This window comes from Linepithema humile, chromosome 7, assembly GCF_040581485.1.
Source record: "Linepithema humile isolate Giens D197 chromosome 7, Lhum_UNIL_v1.0, whole genome shotgun sequence".
In the NCBI taxonomy this organism is placed as follows: domain Eukaryota; kingdom Metazoa; phylum Arthropoda; class Insecta; order Hymenoptera; family Formicidae; genus Linepithema; species Linepithema humile.
The window spans coordinates 20,067,407-20,093,582 of record NC_090134.1 but is presented as its reverse complement, the minus strand read 5'-3'; the positions used below and the strand labels follow the sequence as shown (position 1 = coordinate 20,093,582).

Genomic DNA, 26,176 nt, shown 5'->3' with positions numbered 1-26,176 from the left:
TAAATCCCATGGCCCTTCAGCAACCCCCGTTTCGACCTTTCCCCAGACTCTGTTTCCCGTTCCCCACTGCGCGTCCCCAATACGCCTGATCCAAGCTCGCCCTACCGCCGTCTTTGCACCATGCACGAGCCGCTAATCTACTATTAATTGCCACCACAAAACATCCCGCGTACGAGAGAGCGTGTGGGTGCGTTCAAATTGCAACGCTTCTGTCTTCGCGCATTCGTGACCAGTCTTGTCCGCATCATCGAATTATGACATGCTTTTTTTTTTTTACATTTTATATCGGGATTATTAACTGTACATTAACAGTTGTATCACCGTAAATTACAAGAGTTTTTACATAAAAAAAAAAAAAAAAAAAAAAAAAACGACGAAAACAATTCATTGTCGATGACAAATAGTGAACGTTAATACATAAGACTAAAAAATTTTTCACTTAACGCGTAATAAAAAAAATATAATAAATTGCAGCATCGTGATAATACGAGTATTGACTCGCAACAATTCTTAAATCCCGATTTACAGTTACAATCGAAGCCAGCGTCGCGCAGCGGCTCGTTTCATCTCCGCGCGAATTGTCGATGTAATTGACTTATTCGAGACGCCGCGGCAATCGCGAAAGCGACACGATTTATTTCCCGCGTCAGATATGCGCGAGTCATCGGTCGCGCAGCAACGGGCATAAGCAGCAGCAGCAGCAGCAGTAGGAGCGACACGTCAGCATTTCGCAGCATCCACGGTGACAGAGACGAGAAGGAAACGTACGTCGTCGGCCGCCCGCAGCGCGTATATCCGTCGTGGTAGTAGTATGACGTCGTCCCTTAACGATTCGCGTGTCGTTTAATTTAATTTGACGATCGCTCGTTAAAGCAAACGCGCGAACGCGAAACGAGGTATTAAATCTCGCACCTTCGGGCCGTCCGCGCATGTTCACGGACCTTCGTCCTCGCGTCTCCCTTCGCTTCGTGCGCGATGCCATCCTCGTCGACGCGACACACTCTTTCGTTTCTTTGTTCGACTCTTACCTCTCTCTCTCTCTCTCGACTGCTCGGTCCACCGTTCTCTCGCAGTCACTAGCAACCATTACAATATCTTTCTTTTCACCTTCGCTACCTCGCTCCAACGACACTCGCAGCTATGAAAATCACGACCGCAGGTGACTACCGTTCAAAGATCTGCTTCGGGCGACAGAGGATTTTCTATTGCGCGCTGCTAACTATGCATGGAAGCCCCGGTGCTCGGTTACACGACGGGAATTTTTTCCCTTAAGGTCAAACACCTCGGAAGAAAAATAGACGCCTGTCGTGCCACCGAAGATTTTTGCCTGCTTGAATACGTTTCACTTAGAAAATTACGTCGTGAAAGCACGCTGCTCTAGCAGAATCGCTTTCGTTCGCGTCGTTAGTTGCGGTACACCTGATCCTCTGCCAATCGCTATTTTTGGAGTGATTTCAACTACCGCGTATCCTCTCGCGCGCATGCAAACAAAGTTACGTAATAGTTACACTGTTATTTAACCCTGCAGTGATTAATATGCAAGCACATGAACCAATATTGACTTTTTAATTATTTCTTTTTAATACATAAACTTTTTTAAATAAAGAAAAATTTAATGGTTTCTTCGAAAAGTGCTTTCTGACTAAAATTTATTTCTTTATCTGAGATCAGCGTCGTTCTTGGTATCATTTATATAAGATGCTAGAAGATGCTTGTCACAATAAAATGCTGCGCGATTACAATGCTGCGCGATTCTTCGACATAGTAATTACAATTACAAATAAAATTCTTCTAAGCAATCTATTTTAAACTGCGTCGTACCATCTTTCTCTTACAAATCCTATATCCGACGGTATCAACAGTGTTTTTCGTTGTCAATAACTTTGTCCGGTCATTAGGTGCTGTCAGTGATTTGATTTATCTGTTATGTGCCGCAATGCCGGCGCGTATCGTATCGCGAGTGAGCTTGCACGAACAACGAGACCAGGAAGAGCCCGCACGCCACAACGTTGTCCTTTTTCCATCGTTACGGCACCAATACTTTCTTTCACGTCCAAGGTCGTACTGACGGAAATCATTATTTAGAAGCGCGCGCGGCGCACAGTAATAGCAGCATGCTCGGAGCCGCGAAGACATTTCCTCATTGCTGCCGCGTATACCGTTGTTCGATAAGCGTAAATGTGGAACGCGTGCGTAGATAATTGGAAAATCGACGCGCCGCGATCGAGACACTTAACAGTCTTTATGCGCATTATAGTGATCGATAACGGTAAAACGATACATCGCCTTCGCGCGCCGGCAACATTTTAATATCGCGGATCGAAGTGCCGCTAAAAATTCGCGCGTAGAAATTACGCGCGATTAATGAAAATTAAAGGGGGATTGAAGGTGTTGCCGGTATTCGAGTAATCGAGTGTAGAAATATTTAAATTGTGATAATGATGGAATAGCCATCTCTCGTAAGTGCACGTTACCAGTTTATCCACTCGTAACTAATGACTTGATTTCATATTCCGTTATAGCACCAACATATAATTACGAGAAATGAATAATTTTTGAGCAATTTAAAAAAAAAAACCTAACCTTAATATATAAATTGTATAGAGTAAACCTGAATCAAAGTGATTAGTATCCGCCATCACAATTGATCGAAGCAATTTCAACCGTTTTTTTGTTTCATCTTCATCAAATTTCTGAGAGCCGTTCTCAGCGCGACGTGAAATAAATTTAACACCGAGTAACGTGCAAGACAGAAGAAAGATAGCAATATGCCGAGGACGCATTTATACTTTTAGCAACTAAGTATACAAATAAGTGGCGAGTCGCGCGACGCTTGACGGAAGCGGTGGCACAATTTAACAATGTAAATTTAGCTTTCAGCGCAATGCAACGATACGCATGATGTACGAGCCGCGGGTGTAGGTGTGCCGCGCGCGTACGAGTGAGCGATTGCAGGCGCGCTGGTGCATCCGTCTCCGATGGCATAAGCGCGTCCCGCGTCGCTAACATAATAAATGCAGCACGGCATACCCGCCGTGCACAGTGACACGGCATCCGGGCTGTACAGTGCCGGAGGGGCGAAAAATTTCGACCGCCACGCGACGTTACCGATGAATCGCCGCGGCCCCTACACTTGTCCTTAATTATCGTCACGCCGATGTGCCGAACGATGACACGCGGGGAAGGGGCTGTCCCCACGGGTCTTCCAGTAGCCCTCGTGCGCGCGCGCTATTTCCGGCAAAGGATGCGACCGGCTCGAAATTAGAAACCCAAGTAGCGGGTTAAGCTAGGTCAGGGCCATCGTTTCTAAGAAGCAGTAACCGGCTTTCGAACTCACTGCGTGCGAGATATTCCAAGTTTATAGATGCGCTGCTGTAAATATTAATTGTAGACACCACAAATCTCTCATGTAGGATTATTGCATTTTACAGATAAATTTAGCCAGTATATAAGTTTCACAACTTATTAGATTATTCTCTGTCACGCAGCGTTCAAAGTTCGGAAATTTTTTTCTGATAATATGTTATCTCGCATTGAACTTTAAAGCAACAATTTTGCTAAAGATAATCGCAGCTATGTTTAGTGAGATAATCTGTTCTTATTTATTAATACACACGACGCAAAACTTTACGATGTTATTCAACTGTTACAGTTTAATGGATCTTCGTGCGAGAATGGCGAGATACACTGTCGCTGGAGAAAGGAAGGTAACGAATTCTCAAACCGTCAGCGCTTTTGTATCTATATATACACGCACATATTTCAGACAATAATAATTTAAACACGTGTGGACCATACGTGTCTACAAGGAAAACTTACGGATAGATAGACATAACAGGCACATTCAAGCAGCGGGACTGCTCGATTATACCTTCGAGCTTAACTGTGTGGCAGTTGCGCCCTAAGAACGATGTTCTGCTTTCGACGATGATAGTAAAGACTGCACATATTTCCGGTAGCCGCTTCCTGACTTTTTCACTTCGAGATATTATTATAAACTTGTTGTCACACGCGGTGAACAGATCATGACTAGCGCTATATTTAAATTTATTTTAGTGCGGTATCTTTCGTAATCTACGAATTGTGTTACACGTCCAAGACTAAAATTATTAAAAAAATAATTCTGTGTAATAAAATGCAGATGAAAAATATTTTAAGCCATTAATTTCGTTAAATATATTTGTTCGATGTAGATATAGTTGTAAAGAACCGAATAGACAGCGAGTCGAGATGCACGTCGAGAGCAGTACCGTCCCGTTTAATTTATCCCTTAAGAGAAATTATCGTGCAGCGTATCCACCAGTCACGCTATATAAGCCTTAATTAAGATTACAATTAACTCTCGATAATTCGTGCGCGTGTAATCACAGTTTCGAATCTCCGGGCAGAGCCAACAGCTCGTGATGCGAGCGAGGCAGACAGGAGAATGGAGAACAATTTCTTAATGGACCGCTTTAAAGAATAATGACTACATTGGAAATCGAGTGGGATGCACAATTTCTCGACGGTTTTGTTGCAAGCTAATGGCTACAAGAATTTGCTTGTTATTCCGACGCGTCGTATTTTTAGTCAATGCACTCTAATACCGAGATATATGCCTACGACTCATATCACATTGTTACCGAATCTCATAAATCGCTCGTAACGACCTCGTAATTTCTGTGTGCAAACACGTAAGGCAACGAACATTATTTATTAGCAAAATTACTGGAGCGATCAGGCTATCAGCCAGACATGTTGAACCAACATGCATAACTTAATCGAGATAAATTCGTCTAAATCCACATTCCACAAATTCTCTCGCTGCATTCCAATTATAGCGACATATAGGCTATATATTTGCTTCTTTTCAGGATAAAAAAATTTATTTACCTCTTAAATTTAATAACTGCTAGTTTTTTTTTTCTAATAATATTCAATACCATAGATTTGTCAATTCTCTAGCTTTATATTTCTAATAAAACATCGAGCCGTTATTTTCACTATTTGCTTTTAAATGTATCAATTTTTATCGACTGTTCATGAATATAACTGCAATTAGAGCCCACTTTTTAGACAAGCTGTGTGCTTATTTGCAATGCAGCCACATTCCAGCAAGTAGTTCGGAAAACTTCGCGGCAACCGATTCAACGTTCTTACGGAAGAATCGCCGAGACTTCAGAACGAGCGGGAAGCAGTCGAGGGCATCGTGGAAGCGACGAGAGCAGCGAAGAGGGTGAGCGGATACGGCGGAACGATGGAAGCAACAGCACGCGTGGAACGGGAACGGGGAGGCGAATAAATACTCGGAGATGTAATCGCCGAAGAGGAAACAAGCGGCGGGATTGTTCGGCGGGAATAATTGAAAGCGCCGCTTCTTGAGCTTCTCATTCCCATTCCTGGCGGCTTCTAGCCGCTTCTGACGCCGGTAAACGTTCTCCCGCCGCTCGCTGCAGCGTTACGCGCTCGGCATGCAGCCGCGGGGCCCTGTTGATTGCCGATCGATTCGCGGCCGATTGCATCGCGTGCCCGTTGATCGGCAGTTCCTAATGTATACGCAGCCAATCGTCCGTCCTCATTAACGCCTGAAACGAAGCGGCGGGCATATCAGAGGGAGAACGGAGAGACAGAGCTTATAATGGGCGTATTGCCAAGGGGATCAGCGACGGCGTAATAGCGCGGCGGTTTCCGCGGTCGAATGAGACCTCATGTTTTGAGTCCCTCGTTCTCTTCGTGCGGACTATCGTCATTTCATGCTCGATAATTTGTTGCTTGAATCGATATTAGGTTTTCAGAACACGTATTGTGTTTTGAAATATATTTTTTGTACTTTTTTCTTTCTGCGGATGGATGTTTTATGTTGATATTAAATTTTTAATATACAATAAAGATAAAAAAAAAAGAGATATGAAAAAAATCAGCTGTATTCGATCAATTACGTTGCTGTGTTTTTCTGATTATGTGTTTGTGACATCATAATCAAATAAATAAATATTTATGAGGAAATAATAAATTTTTGCATTATTTATGAAAATCTTTGATAAAGAATGATTGATATTAGATACATCGTTTTCTTGCCGGATTTTCCGTCGAAAAGTTCCAAACATTGAGAATCCGATGCTCACGGTGCACGTTACTGTTAGATATTTCAAGGGATCCCAAAGTTCTGATGAAATCATCAAAACTTTCGGTTTCGTGATAGATTACAAGCGGATAATCCGTAGCACATCCAGCAACACGAGACCGAGCACGGGCTGCAATAAGGACCGAATCGCGTTTCGTGCAATACCGCAGACATAATCGATACACGATAGTTGGTTGCGATTAAATCCGTAATAATTAAATCCACTTGCGTCAGCGATCTCTTTCGCGAATTAAAAAATTATATATAAATAATACTTGCCTAATACGATAATTATATCGAAGGGTATTTATATCAATAGGTATTCATGTGAAATTACACTTAAGCGTGGGAACAGAAACAATGCTTGATTTTTGAAGATTGATGTTTAAAGTGCTCCAAAATAAAAAGCGGCTTCTCGCGGACTGCTATAATCGTACATCATCCTTTTATCCGCTCGACCTATCTCTACAAAGTAGACGGATCCGGCGCGTAGCGCCTAGACTGCTCGAGTTTTGGGGTAGGCTTCAATAATACAGCCGGTGGGAAATTGTGATCGAAGGATACTATTGGAAAGCAATACCTTAGCCAGGCGCCTGAATAAGTGATGGAACAATATTTTTAAAACGCCTATAATTCGTGAGCTAAGCCTCACCTCCGCCCTATGGCGGACCTGTATTTATCGGCCCGTGGAGTATAGAGACGCGGCCAAGAAAGAAGGGCGATCATTTATGTCGGCAGAGTGGGGTCTCCGCTAGGAGTCTCCGTCGCTTTTTACTCTACAATCGGCGTGCGAGTCGAACCGCAGGATTATTGCGGCCATTTATCGGCGCCGCCTAATGTTTTAGTAACGATGTCCGGCGCACGTGCGCCTATCCCTGTTGGAGTCGTTCTTCTGGTTTACGGTATAAAATTTCGTGGGCAAAACTCTCCCGAGAGCAGACGCCGGAGTCACGTGCATCGGAGAATATGTCGGATAGCTTAAAAGTAAATTCGTTTCCCGATGCAATGTGACGGCTTGGAAGAGAATTTGTTTCAAGCCGCGCAATACATATGTCGATACAATGACACACGATTTTTTAAATTGAAAAGTAAATTTTGCAATTCGCGTATGTAATTTTACGACTTATAAATTTTACGACTTGTAAAAAAATTAATTCCAAAAAAAAAGGGAAACAATTTGTTATTAAATTATTATTACTAAACTATTTTTCAGTTCACCAAGCGCACTTGGCTTGCAGTGTGAATGCAGTATATCAGTCTATACCATCGTCATACAATATTCTCGCAATCCACGAGCTTTTTTGCACAAACACTACGCGGGTGTATGAATAACGCTATCGCTCGAGCACACGTAGTAATCTTTATATCGGAGAAAACCACCGCGCGGCAAACCGAATAATCCCATACGAGAAAGCAAGCAATATTCAATCGGAGAATATGCATCGGCCGTACGCATGCAAATAGCCGGACACGTGGCATCGATTTGATGGAAGTGCCCGATTCACGGTCCATCGTTTCGCTGATAAAATAGTAGAATTTATCTCGTGCAGAGAGACGACCGCTGCGTACCAATTCGTTCGTTTCTACGCGTGCTCCAATACTTGATATTCTTCTCGACGCTCATTCATTATTTGTTGGGCTTTTAAAAGCTACCACGCCGTTCCCACGAATCGCCGGAATGACGTCGGGAGCTAGAATTCCGCCGATCATCCAGGGAGTGCGTTTACGCGGTGTCTCGTACTGTCTTTCGCGCGCGCGTTTGCGACCGTCACGATGCGGTACAACTCCTCGTTAAAACTCCACCGTCCAGCCGTTTTACGATTTCGATCGACTATAAAGCTTATCTGGCTTTCTATTCGATTGGCATGTATAAAGGCGGATGGACCGACTACTTTCTCGCGCCCGCATTGGATTGTCGTGAAAGCAGGACGCACTTCTTGTGCACGCGCGCGCACATACTCGCGACGAGTCATCGTCTTTATTGTACGTATGTACTTCCCGTTGTGTCTTCTTAGCCGGACTCGCCGAAGCTGGACATGAATACATCCGTGTTGTTTACCGGTATTGTCGCTTTCACAATTTTTCTCCCAAACTTGAGAGACCAAAATTTCTTCTCCATATCGCTGCGATTAAAATATCTTTAACGGTTTTCATAAAAGTATAATGGGAATTGCGCGGAGTCTCTTTAAAAATATCAGCCATCGCGCGAAATTAAAACGCTACGAGTGGTTATCGCGCCAATTTGTCGTTCGTGCAGCGGTCTATCTAACTATCTTTAAGTACACGTTGTAATTTCATTAACATGCGAATAATCAGCCTCGCGACGAACGCTATTTGTCTTTGCGCGCCGAGCGTATAATTTTCCAATATTATGCGTGAAGCCATTTTAACGCTAATTGGCACTCATTTCGCGCTGCTGTCGTGACGTTAAAGTGTGCCACCGTGGCGAAACCCGTTCGCGCACCTGTGCGCGCGCGGGCCCATTGCGCTGGAATCCCGTTTGGGCGTAACGCGCTAACGTAAGGTCACCCGCGAGTATATCAACGTCTCGGGGTACGTCCGTTATATTGATTGCGAGAACACAAGATACCTGGCTTGAAACCACGCGCGCGCACACGACGGCTTATGGCGGGGAGGGTATAGCAGACGCGGATTCCGCTGTAGCGTGCAAGCGGAAGCCATCATGATTATCATCATATCTCCGCTAGACATCAAAGACTTATCTTTCCGCCTGTCCTGGTCTGTCTCTTTCCCTCGCAGCGTTTCTCTCTTTCTCGCACTCTTTTCCTCTCCCTTTCTATCTCACGCCCTCGGTCTCCCTTCCTCTGCCCCTTTCGTGGCCTTTACGCCCTTTCTCTGCCTAGCTCGCTCCTCTCTGTATCCCTCGACGATTCTCTCCTTCGCTCCCTCGCCCTTCCGCCCCCCGCGTTCCTTCCGTCGCCTCTTTCTCTCCAAGCCGCGCGCGTGGCTTTGGGGTTCCGGGAGATGACCATTTATAAATTACTCCCGGGCTCCTTGATACAGAATGCATCGGTTGATACCCCGTCTAGTCCATTACGTGAAATTAATACGCCGTTTTCTTGCGATCGGCGTTGAATGCGCGAAAGAATGTTGCTATTCGCTTCCGCTCGCAGTGTTCCTCTCTTTAGATAAAAAGTGAATTTCGTGAAAGATGCTCTATCGCTACATTACGAGAAATAGTAACGTATCCTGCTGGACTTTTTGTTAATCCCGAATTATCTCGATGAGAAAGAATCACGCAAGGCGCGAATGATTACAAGACGAAGGAAACGAAGTTATCTAAATGCGCATGAAAAAGTGTAACTTTAAAAAGAATATAAATCTAATTCATTGTTCGACTCGCGCGCCACGCGGTTCTCGGCCCCAGTTTAGGTCGGAAGAATAACATCATAACGCGAGGGGGGAAAAAAAAGGAGGGAGATTTAGAGAAGTAGAAACACAGTGGCGGAGGAAGAGAAGGAAGGAGAGCGCGGGACACATGTTGCACACTCGCTCGTCCCCGGCTGCCGACTTCTTCGCTCGCGGAGAAAGAAAGAGAGAGCGAGAGAATCCCTCTCTTCGGCTTCTCTCGTCGCGACGCGTAACGTAAGACTAACAACACAATGGAAGCAACAGCTGCATGATAGATGGTAGCCGCTGGATCAAGCGACCGGCCGGCATCGCCGATTCCGACTTTCTTTCGCTCCGGAACCTCGTCGTCCCTTCTTTTGCGCGCTCGCGGGACCGCAGGTCGTTATCGGTTCCGCGGTTCGCGGAAGCGTAATGCGGGTCGAAAGCGCGTCACGCAAGAATTCGGACGCTCGTAACTCGACGGAGTCACGTCACTCTGGCTGTACACCAGCAGCGCGGGTTTGTTTATCGGCCGAAAAAGACCTTCTGGAAGACATCTGGCCGTTCTGGAGTGTTCACCGATATGCGTCACGCCTTATTGTGGGCCAGCTTCTTCAATCGCGCGCGGCGATTTCTCGAGATCCCTTTTAACCCATGATTTATAGAACCGATATGATTTACACGACGCGAAGAGCACGGGGGAAAGAGTAAAGTGGCGCACGGCCTATCGCTGTCTATTGATAGACACGGGCGTTTGTAGTACCGCGTGATAGTGCCGAAATAATGACCCGCGAGTACATTATACTCTTCACTTATATCACGAGCGATCCCTTTGAAACCTCTCTCTGTGGTATTTTCAGACGGAAGAAAGCGCGCGCGACGCCTGGAAAACACTTTATACGCGGCCGTATGCAATCACGCCGCACAAGAGATACCTGTGTGCTTCAGGTGCGGCATACATCTCGCATCAATACATACCAAACAACGGCGATTAAAATAATAGGAGCGCGTTTATCGATGAGCGCAATTTGCGTAATGACGCGGACGGCGGGCAGAGAATAATGTGCGCGCGTATAAGATACAAGGAGCGCTACCGTGCTCGCGAAGCGTTCGCTCCCCCCCCGACGCCAACGATGCAGCCTCCAATTAGCCTCTCATTGAATCTCGAAAGAGGAAGGAGCGGAACAAGAGGCCGGTCCGTCGCCGGCCGCTCCGTGCCCGCGCGGCCATTCGCGCACGCCATTGTCATCCATTTGTTCATACAAATCCCTGACTATAATCGTTTAATGCCCACATTCATCGCGGCCGCGGCATTGTACCGCCGCCGGTGCGTTAGTCCTTGGCACGCATGCGTGGTCTCGTCCTCCGACAAGGAGCTTAGGGCCTTAAGACGAGCTCCGTGCGACCGTACGCAGCCGATGCGGTCTTCCCCTCCCCCCTCCCCCCACCCGCGTCTCGCCACGCTCGTCGAACGTGTGTGTGATTACACGCGAGAGATCCGACGTTCCGCTATATCGTCGAATTCGGGCCGCCCGTCACACCGCGCCACCTCCCGCGACCAATTAATCTCCGCCCGTTGAAAATCCTTCTCGCCTTAAACGGAGGACCCATTGTGACGTCTTCGTCCGGTGACCGGTGGGTGGCTCACGTCTTTGAAGAATGGTACCCGTGTCTTTGATTGTCGGCACGACATATAAGGATTTGTGCGGAGAAAGTTAAAATATGTTTTTTGAAAATTCTCATGCGGTGGAAAGGATAGACGTAACAAAAAGCGCAGGTAAAATGATATCTGTCTTTACGGCAAGTGGAAAAATAGGAATCAATTTAACTAGGATAGCTATAGTTTATGCACAAATAAAATAAATTATGTAAATAAAAAAATAAGTGTCTCATTATTTGTAATTAAATTTGTCGAGGTTGCAATCTTGAGATGCATGCGGTTAGAAAAATATTAATTTAATATCACTCTCGACTTTCGGAGCATGCAATATCAACAAATTCATCACAACCCCCCCCCCCTCCCCCCCTCGTTCTTCTCGCTCCGGCCACCGGTGGTCCGACGTTACGTTTTCGAGATGCGCCACGCTCACAATGGATAATGCCTCGCGGGCACCGCGCTTTTAGCAGCAATCTAACGGCACTCAGCGCCCGTGTGTGTATGCGTGCACACGGGGCCCGGGACCAGAGATAGTGCGTTGACTGAATACCGCACGCACACCGAGCGTGCGAGCCGTTGCTCTTTGTGGGACGCTCAAAGAGCACAATGTCCATAGTCCAGAACCGACAATGGGCCCTCCACAACTGGTTAATATCAAGGTTGTTTGAAGGGTAGCCTCCGATCGCGCGTCCGAGCGTCCGCGATGTCCTCCTTGTCGCCTCGTGATGCGCGCGCTCTTGCAAGAGTGTTAGCATTGTGTCCGGCTTCGTTGCTCTCCGCGAAGCGCGTCCGCCTGATGATTTTTAACGAATCATGTCGCGCGTGATTTCTCCCGGCAGCCACGACCTCGCGCTTTCTAATGACACGTTACATTTCGTACCGTGTGCTTTACGCATTTCGTACAATGGATTTACTATGAATTCGCACCGCAACATCTGCGCTACGTGTTCAATTCGATTGATAAATTCGTTAAGAATATGCAGATAATGTTTTTTGCAAAAATTGTAAATTCTTTAGATTTTAATATTTGATCTTGGAATAAAAATTATAAATAAATCATCCGAGTTTCGTGCTAATGTTTGTTATTCGGTAAAGCTTGTGGTGAGCATGTTCTCTTCTTATCAATTATTCCTATTTAATATAAAATACAATCATTATCTACACAGTCGACGAGTAAATATTTACACGTTTGGCACACTGTGTGCGTGCGTGATTATGTAACCGATTGTATCGACGTCAATTCCGAGCTTTCTTGACAGTTTCAATAGAATAATTTAACAAAAGTAGGATTACGTACGCATCGGTGCACATTCATTTCAACGGAGAACAGACGTTTTTGTCGCCATTTATTAATCCGTTGTTAATTGTAAGAAATTCGTTGTCATTGCAACACTTGCGCGATATACGAATATTTTTTTACTGTTTAATTAATAATTTAACAATTACGTGCTCGATCGATTGCACGGCACAGTATTGCGCTGCTGCTATGGACGACATTAAATTCATGACTTAAATTTTATTTTATTGCAAAACTTAATATTTATAAAAATGTTTATATTAACCGATATGTCGGTGCAGATATTGCTTGCCGTTCAAAAGACGTCCTCAGTCTCGAGCCACTACTGACGAGTTTGCTATGCTTTTCGCGGTCTATTTGAGTGGAAGAAAACCGAACACGCGGCGCGCGCGCGCGCGCGCGCGAAGGGGGACTAATTAAAAAGCATATGGTACTCTTAAAAAGGAAACTCTGCCGGTCCTTTAGTCGATTTTGTAAACAACGAATCGCATTTGCGCGTACGCTAAAAGGGGAGGAAACCCGGACGGATGATGAAGCGCGGAGACGTAGAAAGGGAGATTGTGTTCTCTAGGGAGCAGTCAAAGCAGGAGATGTCCCTGTAATGATGATCCGGCCATCAAACCACAGCGATGCTCTTTGAACGTTGTTCGATGCGCAGTTGCCGTTGAACGTGGCACGAATAATAAAGCCCGAAATTACCATTACTACAATCCTCTAATTTACATTTCAACTCTAATGACATTTCGGCCATAATATATGCGTTTAAAAGATTTTTGTACACCAAGACTGTAATGATCTGAATTATTATAAATTTCTAACAAAGTCAAACTCTTCAAGGCTCGTAATTATTTTTTGTTATTTTTGTAATAATTGTAATTTATCGATAACAAAGAATAATATAATAATTTAAAAATAAAAAAGCTTTCTTCTAAATTAAACGCTGACGTACTAGAATATCTTTTTTCGAATCTTATAATTCAGAAATATTTAATAACTCGTTTAGAGACGAGCACACCGAAATGAGCACACGCAGTAAACAAGTTCCGCTACATAACAGATGGGATTGAATTTTTTTACGATCGCTTGATTGCTAGGATCTAACGTATAATAATGCTGAGATTCGAGAGCCCGTTTTGTGAGCGCGCGGGGGTGTTACCGGCTAAACAAATGCGTCGCGTGCGTGCACCTTGATGCGTTCAAGCCTGAAATTGCCAGGTTCGCGAAAATGTCTGCAATTACATGTAAATTTATGTAGAGCGTCGTGTCATTAAGATCGCGGATTACGGAGTCGCGATTGCGAGCGCGTGCTGCGCGAGGTCATACATGGTCTCCACGTGCAATTGACCTATCGTCCACTTCACGCTTTGCCGAGTTCTTACGGGCAAAGGTCTTTTCCTTTAACAAACGTTTACTGTTCGCTTGAATTAAGACTACGAATTGCCGGTCAGATGACATGGAGGATTTTTACAATCAAAATTAAACATTTGTGGAGTTTCTTTTCAAGTGTTATAACTATTAAATTTCGTATAAAAACATTAATGACCAATAGTTTTCGATAAGTATTTTCAATTCAAAAAAATTTTTTTCCAACATTTCAAATAATTTTCTTTTTCTTGTATTTTATCTTATACTGTAACAATTATATAGCGAATGATTAGGTTGAAGAGTAAGTCGGATTAAAAATAAAAATTCGCGTTTTTTTACGAGAAGCACACATTTGATGAAATAAAGCACGCCAAACTACAAATTACATCTCTCGCGCGATCGCTCCAAGTGTCTGGTAGTTACCGGCCGCTCGTACGGGGCTTCCAAAGCGCTCGCTTTTTCCTTTTTACTTCGCGCCGGAGCGGTATGGTTGCTATCAGAGAGAAAGAGAGAGAGAAAGAGAGAGAGATAGAGAGAGAAGGTAGCGCGGCGCCGCGACGCACCGCATCGGGAGGATGACAGGTCGGTCCCGTCCTCCCCGAGGGAGCAGCAATTTATAAATAATTGAGCCGAGTCCGGTAAAAAATGAATTACGCGTCCCTGTACAATATGAGGAGTTGCTTTACAGTAAAACGAGGAGGGGACCCGCGAGACCCGTGGCATCGTCTACGACGATGCTACTGCTGCGGGGTCGTGCGGGGTAACTGCCGACGAAGATACAGCGGTGCCGAGAAAAAGAGAGAGTAACATAAGCCGCATCAATTTTGCAATTGGAGAATTTTATGTTCGCGCGGGCTCCATATATTATGAACGAGCTTTCGCCGCGACGCCTATCCACCGCCCGTCTCGACCAACCGTTTGATTCTTGGGCTTGTGTCTTTTCTCTTTTTGCTCGTGGCCTTCACTGAATTGGGGACCGACTGTTTTGTCTCCGCACCTCGTTTGCTGAATATTTGAGACTGGCAAAGATAAATATTCGGTGAATATTGTGTAAATTTTGCGAAATAAAATTAATTTTTCATAAAATATCGGTGGTATTTGATACAATCGAATAGTACATATTAATAAAAATGATAATTGATGTCATATATTATTACAGTAATATCACTAATAATCAATATTGGAAAGCGTGTTTCTTCAGAAGCAAATGATAAAAAAAGTCAATAAAAACGGGAAGTGCGATGACAGAATACAAAAAATTAATAATAAATTTTTCTTAGCAATCTTTGTCAGTGACATCTACATTAATAACAGTACATTTTTAATTTAATGATAAAACACTCGTATTTTTATTTTTGTCAATAACATGGAAATAAATTATATTCATTTGCAAATATTTTCATAATCGTTGTATAATTAACACAAATAATGTATTTGGTGAAAATAGTTTATCATATATGATAATTTAACTTCCTTATTATTAAAAAAACTGTATTCTTTCATAAAAAAATCATAAAAAAGCATCATCATAAATGTGATTATTTATGTTAACAGCTTAAAATATGAAATTTTGTAGATTGTAATCTTTTCTATGTCGATTTCTAAAAAAGACTTTGTATTGTTGCCCAACCGGTTTACGATTACCGGACGGCAAGTCAATGTTCGAGTCATTATACCCAACATGTGATTATAATATTATTATCATACGTAAATAATAAAACGTGTAATAAAATAAAAGAAGATTGCAAAAACTTGAAATCGACATTTTTTTCATGTTGACTGTTATTAATATTTTGATTAAAATTTATGTAGCGAACGTTCGAAATATATTTGATAGAAAAATGTATGCAAAACTAACATTTATTTATCATGTGTGACTCTTTATTTTTATCTTTATTTTAAAAATCTCGTTCTATACAACCTGACTTGCACTACATTTGCGAAAAAGCCGACTTTGCGTTTTAATTCTTACAGATGTAATTTTAACGGAAGATACCTTTCTTCATCGTCCGACTGAAATTAAGAAAACAAATATCACAGAAGCGCCGGGAGATAAAAGGAAAAGTAATACGGTGCAATTCGAAAGATAAAGTCGGTAATGCTTTTGGCTTCCGCGCAAACATCGTTTTAATCCCCATTTCAACAAAGTCCCGAGCAGAAAGGACCGGGAAGTTATATCCCTGCAAAGAGAAACAGCGTGCAAGAGGCGTCGGGAAGGGAGAGGAGAGTAGCGGGTTGAATCGAGGCGAGTAATCAGGGAGACATTATTTTCCCTTTGAGACCTCCCGTGTTTTATTACGAAGGAAAACGTATAATCCGCTTGTGCAATTCGGCCGACCGAGTTCGTCCCTGTTTCTTCTTTAGTTTCTCGATCATTCGCAATTGACGTGCTCGATGGAATCGGGCGGCGCACGCTCGAATACCGGGGTCGAGGGGGCGCCGATCTTTAGTTTTCCTTTGAATTTCTTGATAAGTTCAACGGAGGAACGATGAAAAGAGTCCGAGGTGCAAGCAGAACAAGAAATATTACCATCCGACTCTCCCCATCGATGATATGAAATAAATTCTTGCAAAATATCGATTCGAATCGATATTAATGGCAGCGAAGAATCCACTAATTATGCAATAACGCTGCTTTGTAAGTCACCGTTGTAACGGATCTGTCGTCAGTTTCGAGCTTTCAGCCGAATCGCCCAAGATCTTTGTCGCGACGTGGAATTCTTATTCTCCATGGGTTCCCTCCGTTATACGCGCCGAAAAATACTGCCCCTTCGCTCTTTCTTTCGCGGCCTCGCTCATCGCCCGGAGAATAACATTCGCACTTTACGATTATGCTTGCCTACTTTTTTTTCAAGGAGGCTGGGCTCTGCCGGCAGATTGACGATCGGCTGTTCCACGCACACAGACCGCGATTAACGTCGACAACGACCACTATGGGACGCACGCTGAACGCCCGGCGAGTTCCGTATAAATCGAGAATTAAATAGGCAAGCTTCTCAAGATCTGCATAATCTCGCGACAGCGTGTTAATCCTGGACGAGAGAGATTTTCTAAAACCCGGTATTATTCGCCGCATAGATGCTCCTCGTAACTCCTTTCATTGTGCCCGCGCGCGATTGTACGCGTTTGAAATTGTTTCGATAAAAATTATAAGTAAATGTTATGCAAATTATGAATAAACAGAAATATAATGTAACGTAATACTTCGCATATAATAATTAGCATTAAGCAGAATGAAAATAACACTTTTATATGCAACGACATATAAAAGAATAAATTTTCAACGCGCAAGAAACGTAAACATCGCAACAACAGTGCGGCACGATGTTATTTCTACTGAGATTCATATTTTGCCTGATATTTTTGAAACGCCACTTGTGTCACTTTAACGACCATGCGGTGACCGGATGTCGTAATGACGTACCGACAAAAGCGCGCGCGCGCGTGTTTCAACTTCTTTTTTTCTCTTTTCACCCAGCATAAGCTGGCTCGCTCGCCTCTGTAATTCTACTCGCAGCGCATATTCTTAATGCATTCATCGCGTATTTTCAATTTGTTGTTATTCTGATTCACTGACTGCAAATAATCGAGATTTTCAAATGTACGAGCGCGCATTCCGTGCCATCGAGGCGCGATATTCTTAAAGCATTTGTCGTTGCCAAAAATTTGAGTTATCGGTAATAATGCGCGACGACGACTGTCGCGCGCGTCTCCGAACGCAAAAACGACCGTTTTGTCCGACACAAAAAGCGTCGCGATAAAAATCACATGGTATAATTTTGTATTTCGCAAAGCATATACATAGTCGCGCGCTCTGCCGCATTTCTCCAGTATGCTTGTTTTCTTTTTCAAAGACGTGATGGACGAACGGATTATTTCTACGTATCTGCTTCTCTCTTTCCTCGATTTCTCGTCTCCTCTTCCCAAGTGACTTTAATAATCACATCGCGGTGGAAGAAGAGACACTTAAATTATGAGTAACAAATGCCGGGGAAAATATCATTTTTCGCTCAAATTTATACGGGTGTACCGAGATAACTTTGTGATGCCATCGCGCCCCGTTTGTTCCAAATTTAACGACCCGCATTTTTTCGCCGAAGAAACGAGAGAACGAAATTAGCGGAAGCGGCAGAATACGCAGGCGCGTAATCGCGTATCATCATTGTACTATTTGCACAAAGGAGCGATAAGATTAAACGACGCTCTTTCCCACCGTCGAAAATCATAAGCTAAACTGTGCAACATTTTATCGTCGCCTTGGAAGATACGCTGATACAAGTTTATTGACAAGTGCAAAGATGGAACGATGATACCGGCATACTCTTGACTTCGCGCTATTTACTTAACGTTCCGCTGTTAGTAGTGGCATGTCAATATCGTAATGCGACATCCGTATTCGGGAACAGAAACCGACGTTCGAGAAAACTGCGAATTCGCATTACGTCATTCTATATCACAATTTTCACGAAACTAAGAAGAACGAAAATAATCTCGATATTATGACATTCGTAAATATTACGAAACCAGATATTTTTTAAAGATGTCGTGTAATGCGAACAATCAAATTCCGACGAAATCGTCTTGCGCGCGCGCGCGCGCGCAATTGAATGGAGATTGTCGACAATTTTTTTAGTTTCCGCAAAATGACGGCCATTCGGTGAAAATCCATCAGGGATCGTCCAATAAATCGAACTGCGCCCGCGAATTTCGCGTTGTCGCAATGGACGGTAATCCAATTCCGTTTACGCAATTTCGCGCGTTTGCGAGCGACGGAGCGATCGACAACTCAACGGGTGTCCCGATCGTTCCCGCCATTTTCCCGGCAGCACCGTACAAATTGTCGCGCGAGAATCGTAACTCGTTCACCACCTACGAGAGATCGTCGAGAACGGTTCCCTCGCCGAACCGGCCGCCGCATGGCGATCGCAATCTTCCACGGCTCGCACGGTCCCGCGGCGATTCGCCACGCTTGTAAATTGATCGCGGCTATACACGCCGTGGCTGAAAGTGATCTGCTCGTTAAGTACCGCGAGGACTACGGGAAAGACAGCGCCTGGAAAGTGAGACGACGACGGCGAGATCGCGATCGAGAAAATAACGATACCACCGACGTACGCGCGATTAATGGCGAAAGTCGCGAGCGCGCGGCCGGGAAGAAGTTTTGCTCTCGCCGCATTTTTTGCCCCGAGTCGATCTTACGCGAGCGAGGACGGAACTGGGAACGTTGCGTAAGTTCACAGTAGCTCACTTCCGCTATGTCGTGTTCGGTATCAACAGAGATTGGGAAAGCGAATTGCAAAGTAAAAGTTCGTTTTTCATGACATATCGAGTAATATACATCGTGTAATATAATGTCCGGCTATTACCGCAGTTATTACTGATGGATTTTATGCGGTAGATTTTTCATTTGCAAAACTTTTATGAGGGCATCATTCGTAACAGCTTATTAACTCCCATCATTAAATATCTTCGTTATTATTAAAAGCAAAATTAAATGTCTTTTAAAATAAAGTCCGTTTAAAACCAACTACTAACACACTGACTTTATATATATAGCGACCATTTATTCCTTTGAAGTTTAATTTAATTTTTACCAGATTATTTCAATTCCCAATCTTATTTTCTCTATAGTTACTCTATAATTAAATCTTTTATTGAATCCTAAATAAAGATCTATTATAAATTTCGTTAAAAACGCTGTTATTAAAATATCGAAACGATAGTAATGATAAAATATGGCGCGTATAACTAATAATTAGCAATTATTAATTGCAGCTCTATCGCTACCTAAGAGATACATTAAATTCATAATTAAACACTGATATATTTCTACATACCCAATCGATTCCATTTCTCACGATAGATAAAAGGACCTGAATGTTCGACACGCGACAAGAAACGAGGAATATCCAATCCACAAAGTCACACCTCACTAAACAGTACTTCCGCTTAGATCACGCTAACTCCTGAAAACTACAACGCCCGACCGTCCGTCCGTGTAATCGGCGCGCGAATTCGTTCGCGGTCAAATTTTTCGCGGCGGTAGCGCGCGTCCGCTTTTCACAAACGCCACCCCGTATATCGCCTGGGAAAATAAATCTTGTGGACACTCACCGGGAGGGAGACTGGACACTGGAGGCTGTCACCGAACACGGGTTGCAGCGACTGCAACAGATCGCGTGCGTGAAAGAGAGGACGGCTATCAATGGCTGCATTATACAATACTCGGTGGTGATATATACGCCAATACGCGTTCGCCGGCGCGGTGCGTGCGTATGAGTGAGGCGCGCTCGCGCGAGCACACTTCGCGGTGCTGTATACGCGTATACACCGATGCATGTAAAGACCGGGTATGCGTGTACACACATACGTAGATATAGATACCACAACTGAACGGGTCCACGCCGAGCGGGGCGCACTGTGCACCGCGCGCGGCAGGTATTGCCGTCAGGAGAGGCTCTCCGGCGCGCATAACCCGTTCGCGCGCGGGCGAGAGACGGACGGACGAAAACGTTCGCGAACGACGAAGGGAGACAGTGTGTGCGCGCCTGTGCTCCACCCTGTTCTCGGGTTTACTTTTCGACGAGCATTTTGCCGATTAGATATCGCTCTTTTGCAAACACTGTGCTGCGAGCACGTTCGATTATTGTACGACATCCTCGTTTCTCTCTTCCTTTCTCTCTCTCTCTCTCTCCGTGCCTCTCTTCCTCTCCCCTGCACTTCTATCGCCCTTGATGCCGTCATATACGCGTACTTCGTTCCTGTCCCCCCTCTTCCTGTCTCCATCGCGAACCCCTTCCCTCCTATCCTCGATCATTTTTCTATCTCATCTCTTTCCGTCTTTCATTTTGCATCTCTCTTTTGATCTCACTCAACCGGATCGACCTGTTCACGTGTGCTGCCGCAATAACTATATCCAGCCCGGGTCTTTTTTTTGTCAAGCCGTTCTTATATAGCCTAAAAATGGATTGTAAAACCGTGCCCCGCCGTCCCTAATTGTTCGTGCGTGTCTGAATGCTTAGCTCGGACATCGAGTCAAGTATGTAGCGAGCATTTTTCTGCCTGGTCCTTTGTACCGCCACGTGCGCGACTCTACGCAAATCCTATTTTTTGCGCCGGCCGTCTTGAGTAATCGCGCATTAGTATTGTATATATCGACAAACGATATAACCAGCGCGAACGATCGAATGAGGCGATCAATCGCCTGCAACACTCAATCTTAAGCAATCGGACTTACGGGCAAAATATAAATTATTTAGATACATAGGTTCTAAAGATATATATTAAAGTGAGATGTTAACATTCTCCGGTATGATAAATCTTTTTAATGGTTAATTGTCCTAATAATTGCCCTAATACTTCAATAAGTAAATGTCTATTAATTTTTGCTTAATAAAATAAATAAAAGAATACATAAGCAGTAGAATGTGGCGGATCCTAGAATCCATTTGATGATTACATCAGGAAGTGCGAACTTTTAACGTTAAAAAGTTTACGATTACGTTTGCATGATTTCAATTGAAATGCGCTTGATAACTGCAAGCGCAACAGCTCGATATAATAGGTACGCATCGCTATGAACATACTAGAAGATGTATCGCCGAGGAAAGCATCGCCGATAAGTCGCATCGGTTTATAGTCGGGCAACGGCGATAGATTTCATAGCGATGTTAAAGGTCTTTATGGGTTCCATTAAGTCACATTGTACACGGGCGAATAACCGCATTCTGAATGAATAAGCACAATAAGCAGGTGTCGTTGTACTCACCGGCTACGAATCTCCTTCCAGCTGATCGGGTTTACGGCCGTATCGACCCCGTCCACCGTCGTACAATTACGGCGAACATCAGGAAGCGCACCATCCTGCGAACAAGACAAGAAAGAATCTTGGTCAGCTTGACGAATAATGCGAAACGTCATTCCGCGCCGTTTAACCTTTGACAAAGACTCGCGCGTAATACACTCGGAATTCTGTCTCTCTAACACATTCACACACTTATGCATTTCCACTTCTATTACTCGCGTGAGTCGTGACAACTGATTCTCAAATCCTGTTAAACTCTTGACCCGACCACGCGAAACACTTATTAGCGCTAAAATATGGCAGTATAATCGAATATCAAATTTTGCATTTTGATCGTCGATTAGTTCTTCGCATCAACTTAATTTATTTATATTTTATTTAGTTCGCGGTCTTCAAGAACCAAGCACGTGTAAGATTTGTGTTTAATTCTCAATCTCAAATTTGAGATTTGTGTTTAATCATCAATCTCAAGTTAATAAATTCAGATTAAGCAAAAACAAATCGAAACTGTTCCAAACAAAGAAAACAAATTAAAGTTTACACGTTGACAGGATAAGAAATAATACACCTAATTTACATATATCTTGAATTAATAACTAATTAATTAATATTACTTGAATCCATAAAAAACACATAAAACACACACAACACAAGATAAAATTACCGCCTTGGTTTGTCCTTGCAAAAGAGACCTAAGCAAACTTTCACAACCGAGAACAAAAGAAGGCTAAGAAAGAGAATTTCAACGATTATCGGTTTCCCTTGATCCCTTCTTCGAACTAAGCTTCTTGACCACAGGATATATAAGAGGTGATGATCAAAACACCACGGTATCTATTTTAAATAAAATTACGACAATTTGTCTCACAATAATATTGTTAAACAATCGCGTGGCTTCAAGATATTTCGAAATTATTCAAAAAAACCCCCCAAAAAAAACCCCAAAAAAAACTTCAACATATCGTGCTTTTATCCGGTTAATGAAAAAGGAAAACATACCATTAAATAGCTAATTTTCGTCGTATCGAGATCGAAAGATCAGCAATTTGTGGTCGGTTAGCGACAGATACGAAGAATCCTGGGAGAAAACAAAGGACGATGATTCAGAGGTAAAAGGAGAGAAGAACCTGGTAGATGACACGAGATTCCTACGAAGGTAGGTACTACGTCACTGTCTTTTTCTTCTCCGCCTCGCTGTTATCTCTCTCCCTTCTGCGCACCTTCTACGGTTTTAACGTTTTCGACTCGAAACGCCGGCATTCCTGCCGCCGCGTGGAATCCGACGATGTTAAATGAATCGTTTTGAGAAAATATAATGTCCACTAAACATTCTTCTCTTTGCCGTAATTTATAACCGCGTAAAGACCGTTTAAGTATTTGACAAATGTCTGACGTCTTTTCATTAGATATACAGTACAAGGAATTGTTTGTAGTCAGGCATCGCAGATAGGTAGAATAATGCGTTTTATAAATAGTAACTGAAATAGTCAAGTCACACTCCAATTCATTACACTGTATATCTAACGAAATGACGTAATAAAGTCTTTTGTCCAAGACTCGAGCAGTCTTTGCACAGTTACAATATTGCAAAATACTCAACCTATTAATTACAATAACAGATGTTTTAATTATAATTACAGATGTTAAATTTAAAATAATTTAATAATATTAATATTATATTAATTTAATCAGGAAACCAGATGCCAGACTTCTCGCGGCAAATTAAAAAAAAGTTTCAATTTAAAGCGCGATTAAAAATGTTCATGACATTTCATTATTTAATTCAATGAACAGAAGCTATCGGCTCCTAAAGCATTCCTTCCTCGAAAACTGGTAGGATTGTATCGTTTTTCATTCCGGAAGAGCGCAGGTAGCTCCCCGCTCTATTAATAGACTGACTGATCAATTCGCAGGCGCGTCGGCGGGGTTTACCTGTGGCACGTGGGCGTTCCCGGGTAGCAAGCAGCCGTAAAGTCGTTAAGTAGCCACTTCGGACTTTAGAATCAGGAGGTGATGGATCATTAGCCCCGAGGATCTTTCCGTAACCTACGGTCTCTGTCGAACCAATACTAGTTACATGCTTCGACAGGATACCACCGTGAAGCGTGTAATATCTTAGCTGAGTTTCAACCGTCCGTGAAGTAAAAACGATGCCGCGATCGTGACGTTGCTAAATCGTAACACGAATTAATTTCCTTCGAAAATCAAGCAAACTGCAACGTATTGTGTCCGATGTGGGATTACATAATCGCTCATGATGCACGACGCAACTTTTACAAGTTATAAATTTTTTTTTCCTATCTTTTGTATATTATAATGTGGAAGAAACGTATCGCAAAAATATGCATTCGACACTATGCGATAAAATTAGGTAGAGGAATATGCAACAAAGATTAGAATATACAGGGTGTCTGAGACCACCTGTCCACCCCTTTTAAAATGAGAGGAAATGGTTTCTATAAAATATTCAAAAAATTATGATGGATAAATCAGATACGTTCTATCGAATAGTAATATTTTCAACTTTCACTTCCGATCGGAAATAAGCTATTCTGACCGAAAGTTAAATTTTTAAATATAGCATGGTACTTTTTATCACAGATTCGGATTAAACGCAAAAAGATAAGAAACTTTTGTTTCAAACATTTTTTCTGAAAATGCCTCCATTCTCAATAACCTTGAAAGTCTGATAAAAGAAATGTCTTCTAAAATTCTAAATTGCACTTTACGAGTAATTATTCATTTTAAAAGGGGTGTGCGGGTGGTCTTAAACACCCTGTACATAAAGAAATACAGAATGACTAGTGCGAATGATAAGACGATAAGGATACACATGAATAGAAGTGGCTATGCCGCACTAATACGGCGGTTGATAAATTTGCGAGCGATGTGAAGGCGATGTGGCCGCGGGCGTTCTACGGTTTCTAGGCGGTAAGGAGCCATAAAGACGCTAAATAGCCACTTTCGACCCGGTAGGAAAGTGGTACCGGGGAAGGGGAAGAAGATTGGAGTCAACGGCATGCGGAACGCTCCGAGAGAGTACATAAAATCAGTTTGGATTACGCATAAATGGACGGACAGAGAAGCATGGCGCGGAAGTTCGCGACGGTAGCGTCTAGCAATAATGAGAGTTCGATGTGCCAAGAGGACGTCGTGCCGCCGGCGTATAAACGCCGCGCGTGTTCCAGTTTATTTCTCGCTGTGCCAGCAAGACGCGCAACAAATCATCGGCGGTGGTGCACCGCAGTGGATCGTCTCTTCTTTATGAGCGCAGCCGTTATGAAGTCTCAAACGCGCGTCTTATGATCGAAAGTACCGATTTCGCTTTCGTTTCACGACCACACAGTGGCGATCAGAGCTGTTCGGTCGGGCAATGCAGATTATTTCACGCGATTTTAGTACTGGTGATAATATTAATATCATTGGAGAAAGCAAAATCAATTTCGTGACGGCGGAAAAAATGAAATGTATATTTGATTATAGAGTATAACATAAAAAAAGCGATTTATGTTGTTTGTTAATATTGTGAGCGGCCGCGCAAACAGGGAAGGGGGGTTTCCAGCTGAAACGTCTGTCGCAACAAACCGAAGAGTAATTAAAACCGGTAATTGAGATAAGCAGAGAACTTAATACCGGATTAGATAGTGCGTAGTAAAGTGAGATGTAGAAATCGCTTGGCGTCACAGATCTGTTGCAAAGATAGGTAGAATAATGCATTTTATAAATAGCGACTCATTAGAAAGCGAGAGGGCCCCAAGTACAAACAGACAATCAACATACGCGGATAAACGCCGTGCGATCGATCAATATCACATGATACAAAAGCAGAATTTTACTGCGCATGTTACGTACGAAAGCGGTAAGCAAGTTACGTTGAAGCGAACAACTCACCAACAAAGTAAAGTATCGCAGTAACATGCTAATAAGGCGTGGGCACTGTCTGGAAATAAGAAGGCATAAAATATAATGGCAGGTAACTACTTTTGGACACAGGTTACGGGAGACAGGTACAACCGATGCAAAATTGCAATGATTCTTGCCCACGCGTGATAGATATTATTATATATCGCCTCTACGTTCTGAAATGTATTAAAAATTGACTAGTGACTACACTACTATATAACTGGTTTACTGCAATCGAAAAATTTGTTACACGCGCGAACACATATGGCGAACATAAGAATAGAATATGTGTCATTGCAATGCAATATTTCCTTTCAGGATACAAGAAAAATCGAATCGCGACGAACATCAGAAGTACAGATATCTCGGAAAGCTGTATAAATTAAAAGATATAATTCAGGGATAGATTTCGAACGATTAGCATCATGATGCTCCGCAATCCACTCTTAAGCTAGATAACGAGATCAACTTTGAAGCTCGATACCGTTCACGGCAAATTGCCGGCGTTTCCGAGCAACGAGCGGCGCAGCCGAAGATTCAGAAGCGATCGGGAAACTACTCGCGGGAATCAGAGGCGCGGACGAGCCGCAAATATATGCGATCGGTCAGGTAGGAGTTCGGTGGACGAGCGGTTTGCCGGTTGGAAGGCGAGTCCGAGCCGCTGGAAGGATGCTGGAGAGACCGAGTGGTGGCGGC

At 43.3% G+C, this 26,176-nt stretch overlaps 1 protein-coding gene across 6 annotated transcripts in view; it reads right to left on the bottom strand.

Moving 5' to 3' along the window:
* Sox102F (transcription factor Sox102F) overlaps positions 1 to 26,176 on the bottom strand; it is a 220,619-nt gene that overhangs the window by 81,673 nt on the left and 112,770 nt on the right. For 3 of the 6 annotated variants that reach the window (XM_067359230.1, XM_067359228.1, XM_012360554.2), the window contains one exon: positions 21,542 to 21,636. Coding sequence is in view for 4 of the 6 variants with exons in the window: in XM_067359228.1 (XP_067215329.1) it covers positions 21,542 to 21,636 (95 nt within the window). In the remaining 2 variants the exon portion in view is untranslated. Of the gene's footprint in view, positions 1 to 19,610; positions 19,762 to 19,887; positions 19,939 to 21,541; positions 21,637 to 26,176 lie in introns of those variants that run through there. The other 3 variants (XM_067359227.1, XM_067359231.1, XM_067359229.1) reach the window with 2 other exon arrangements.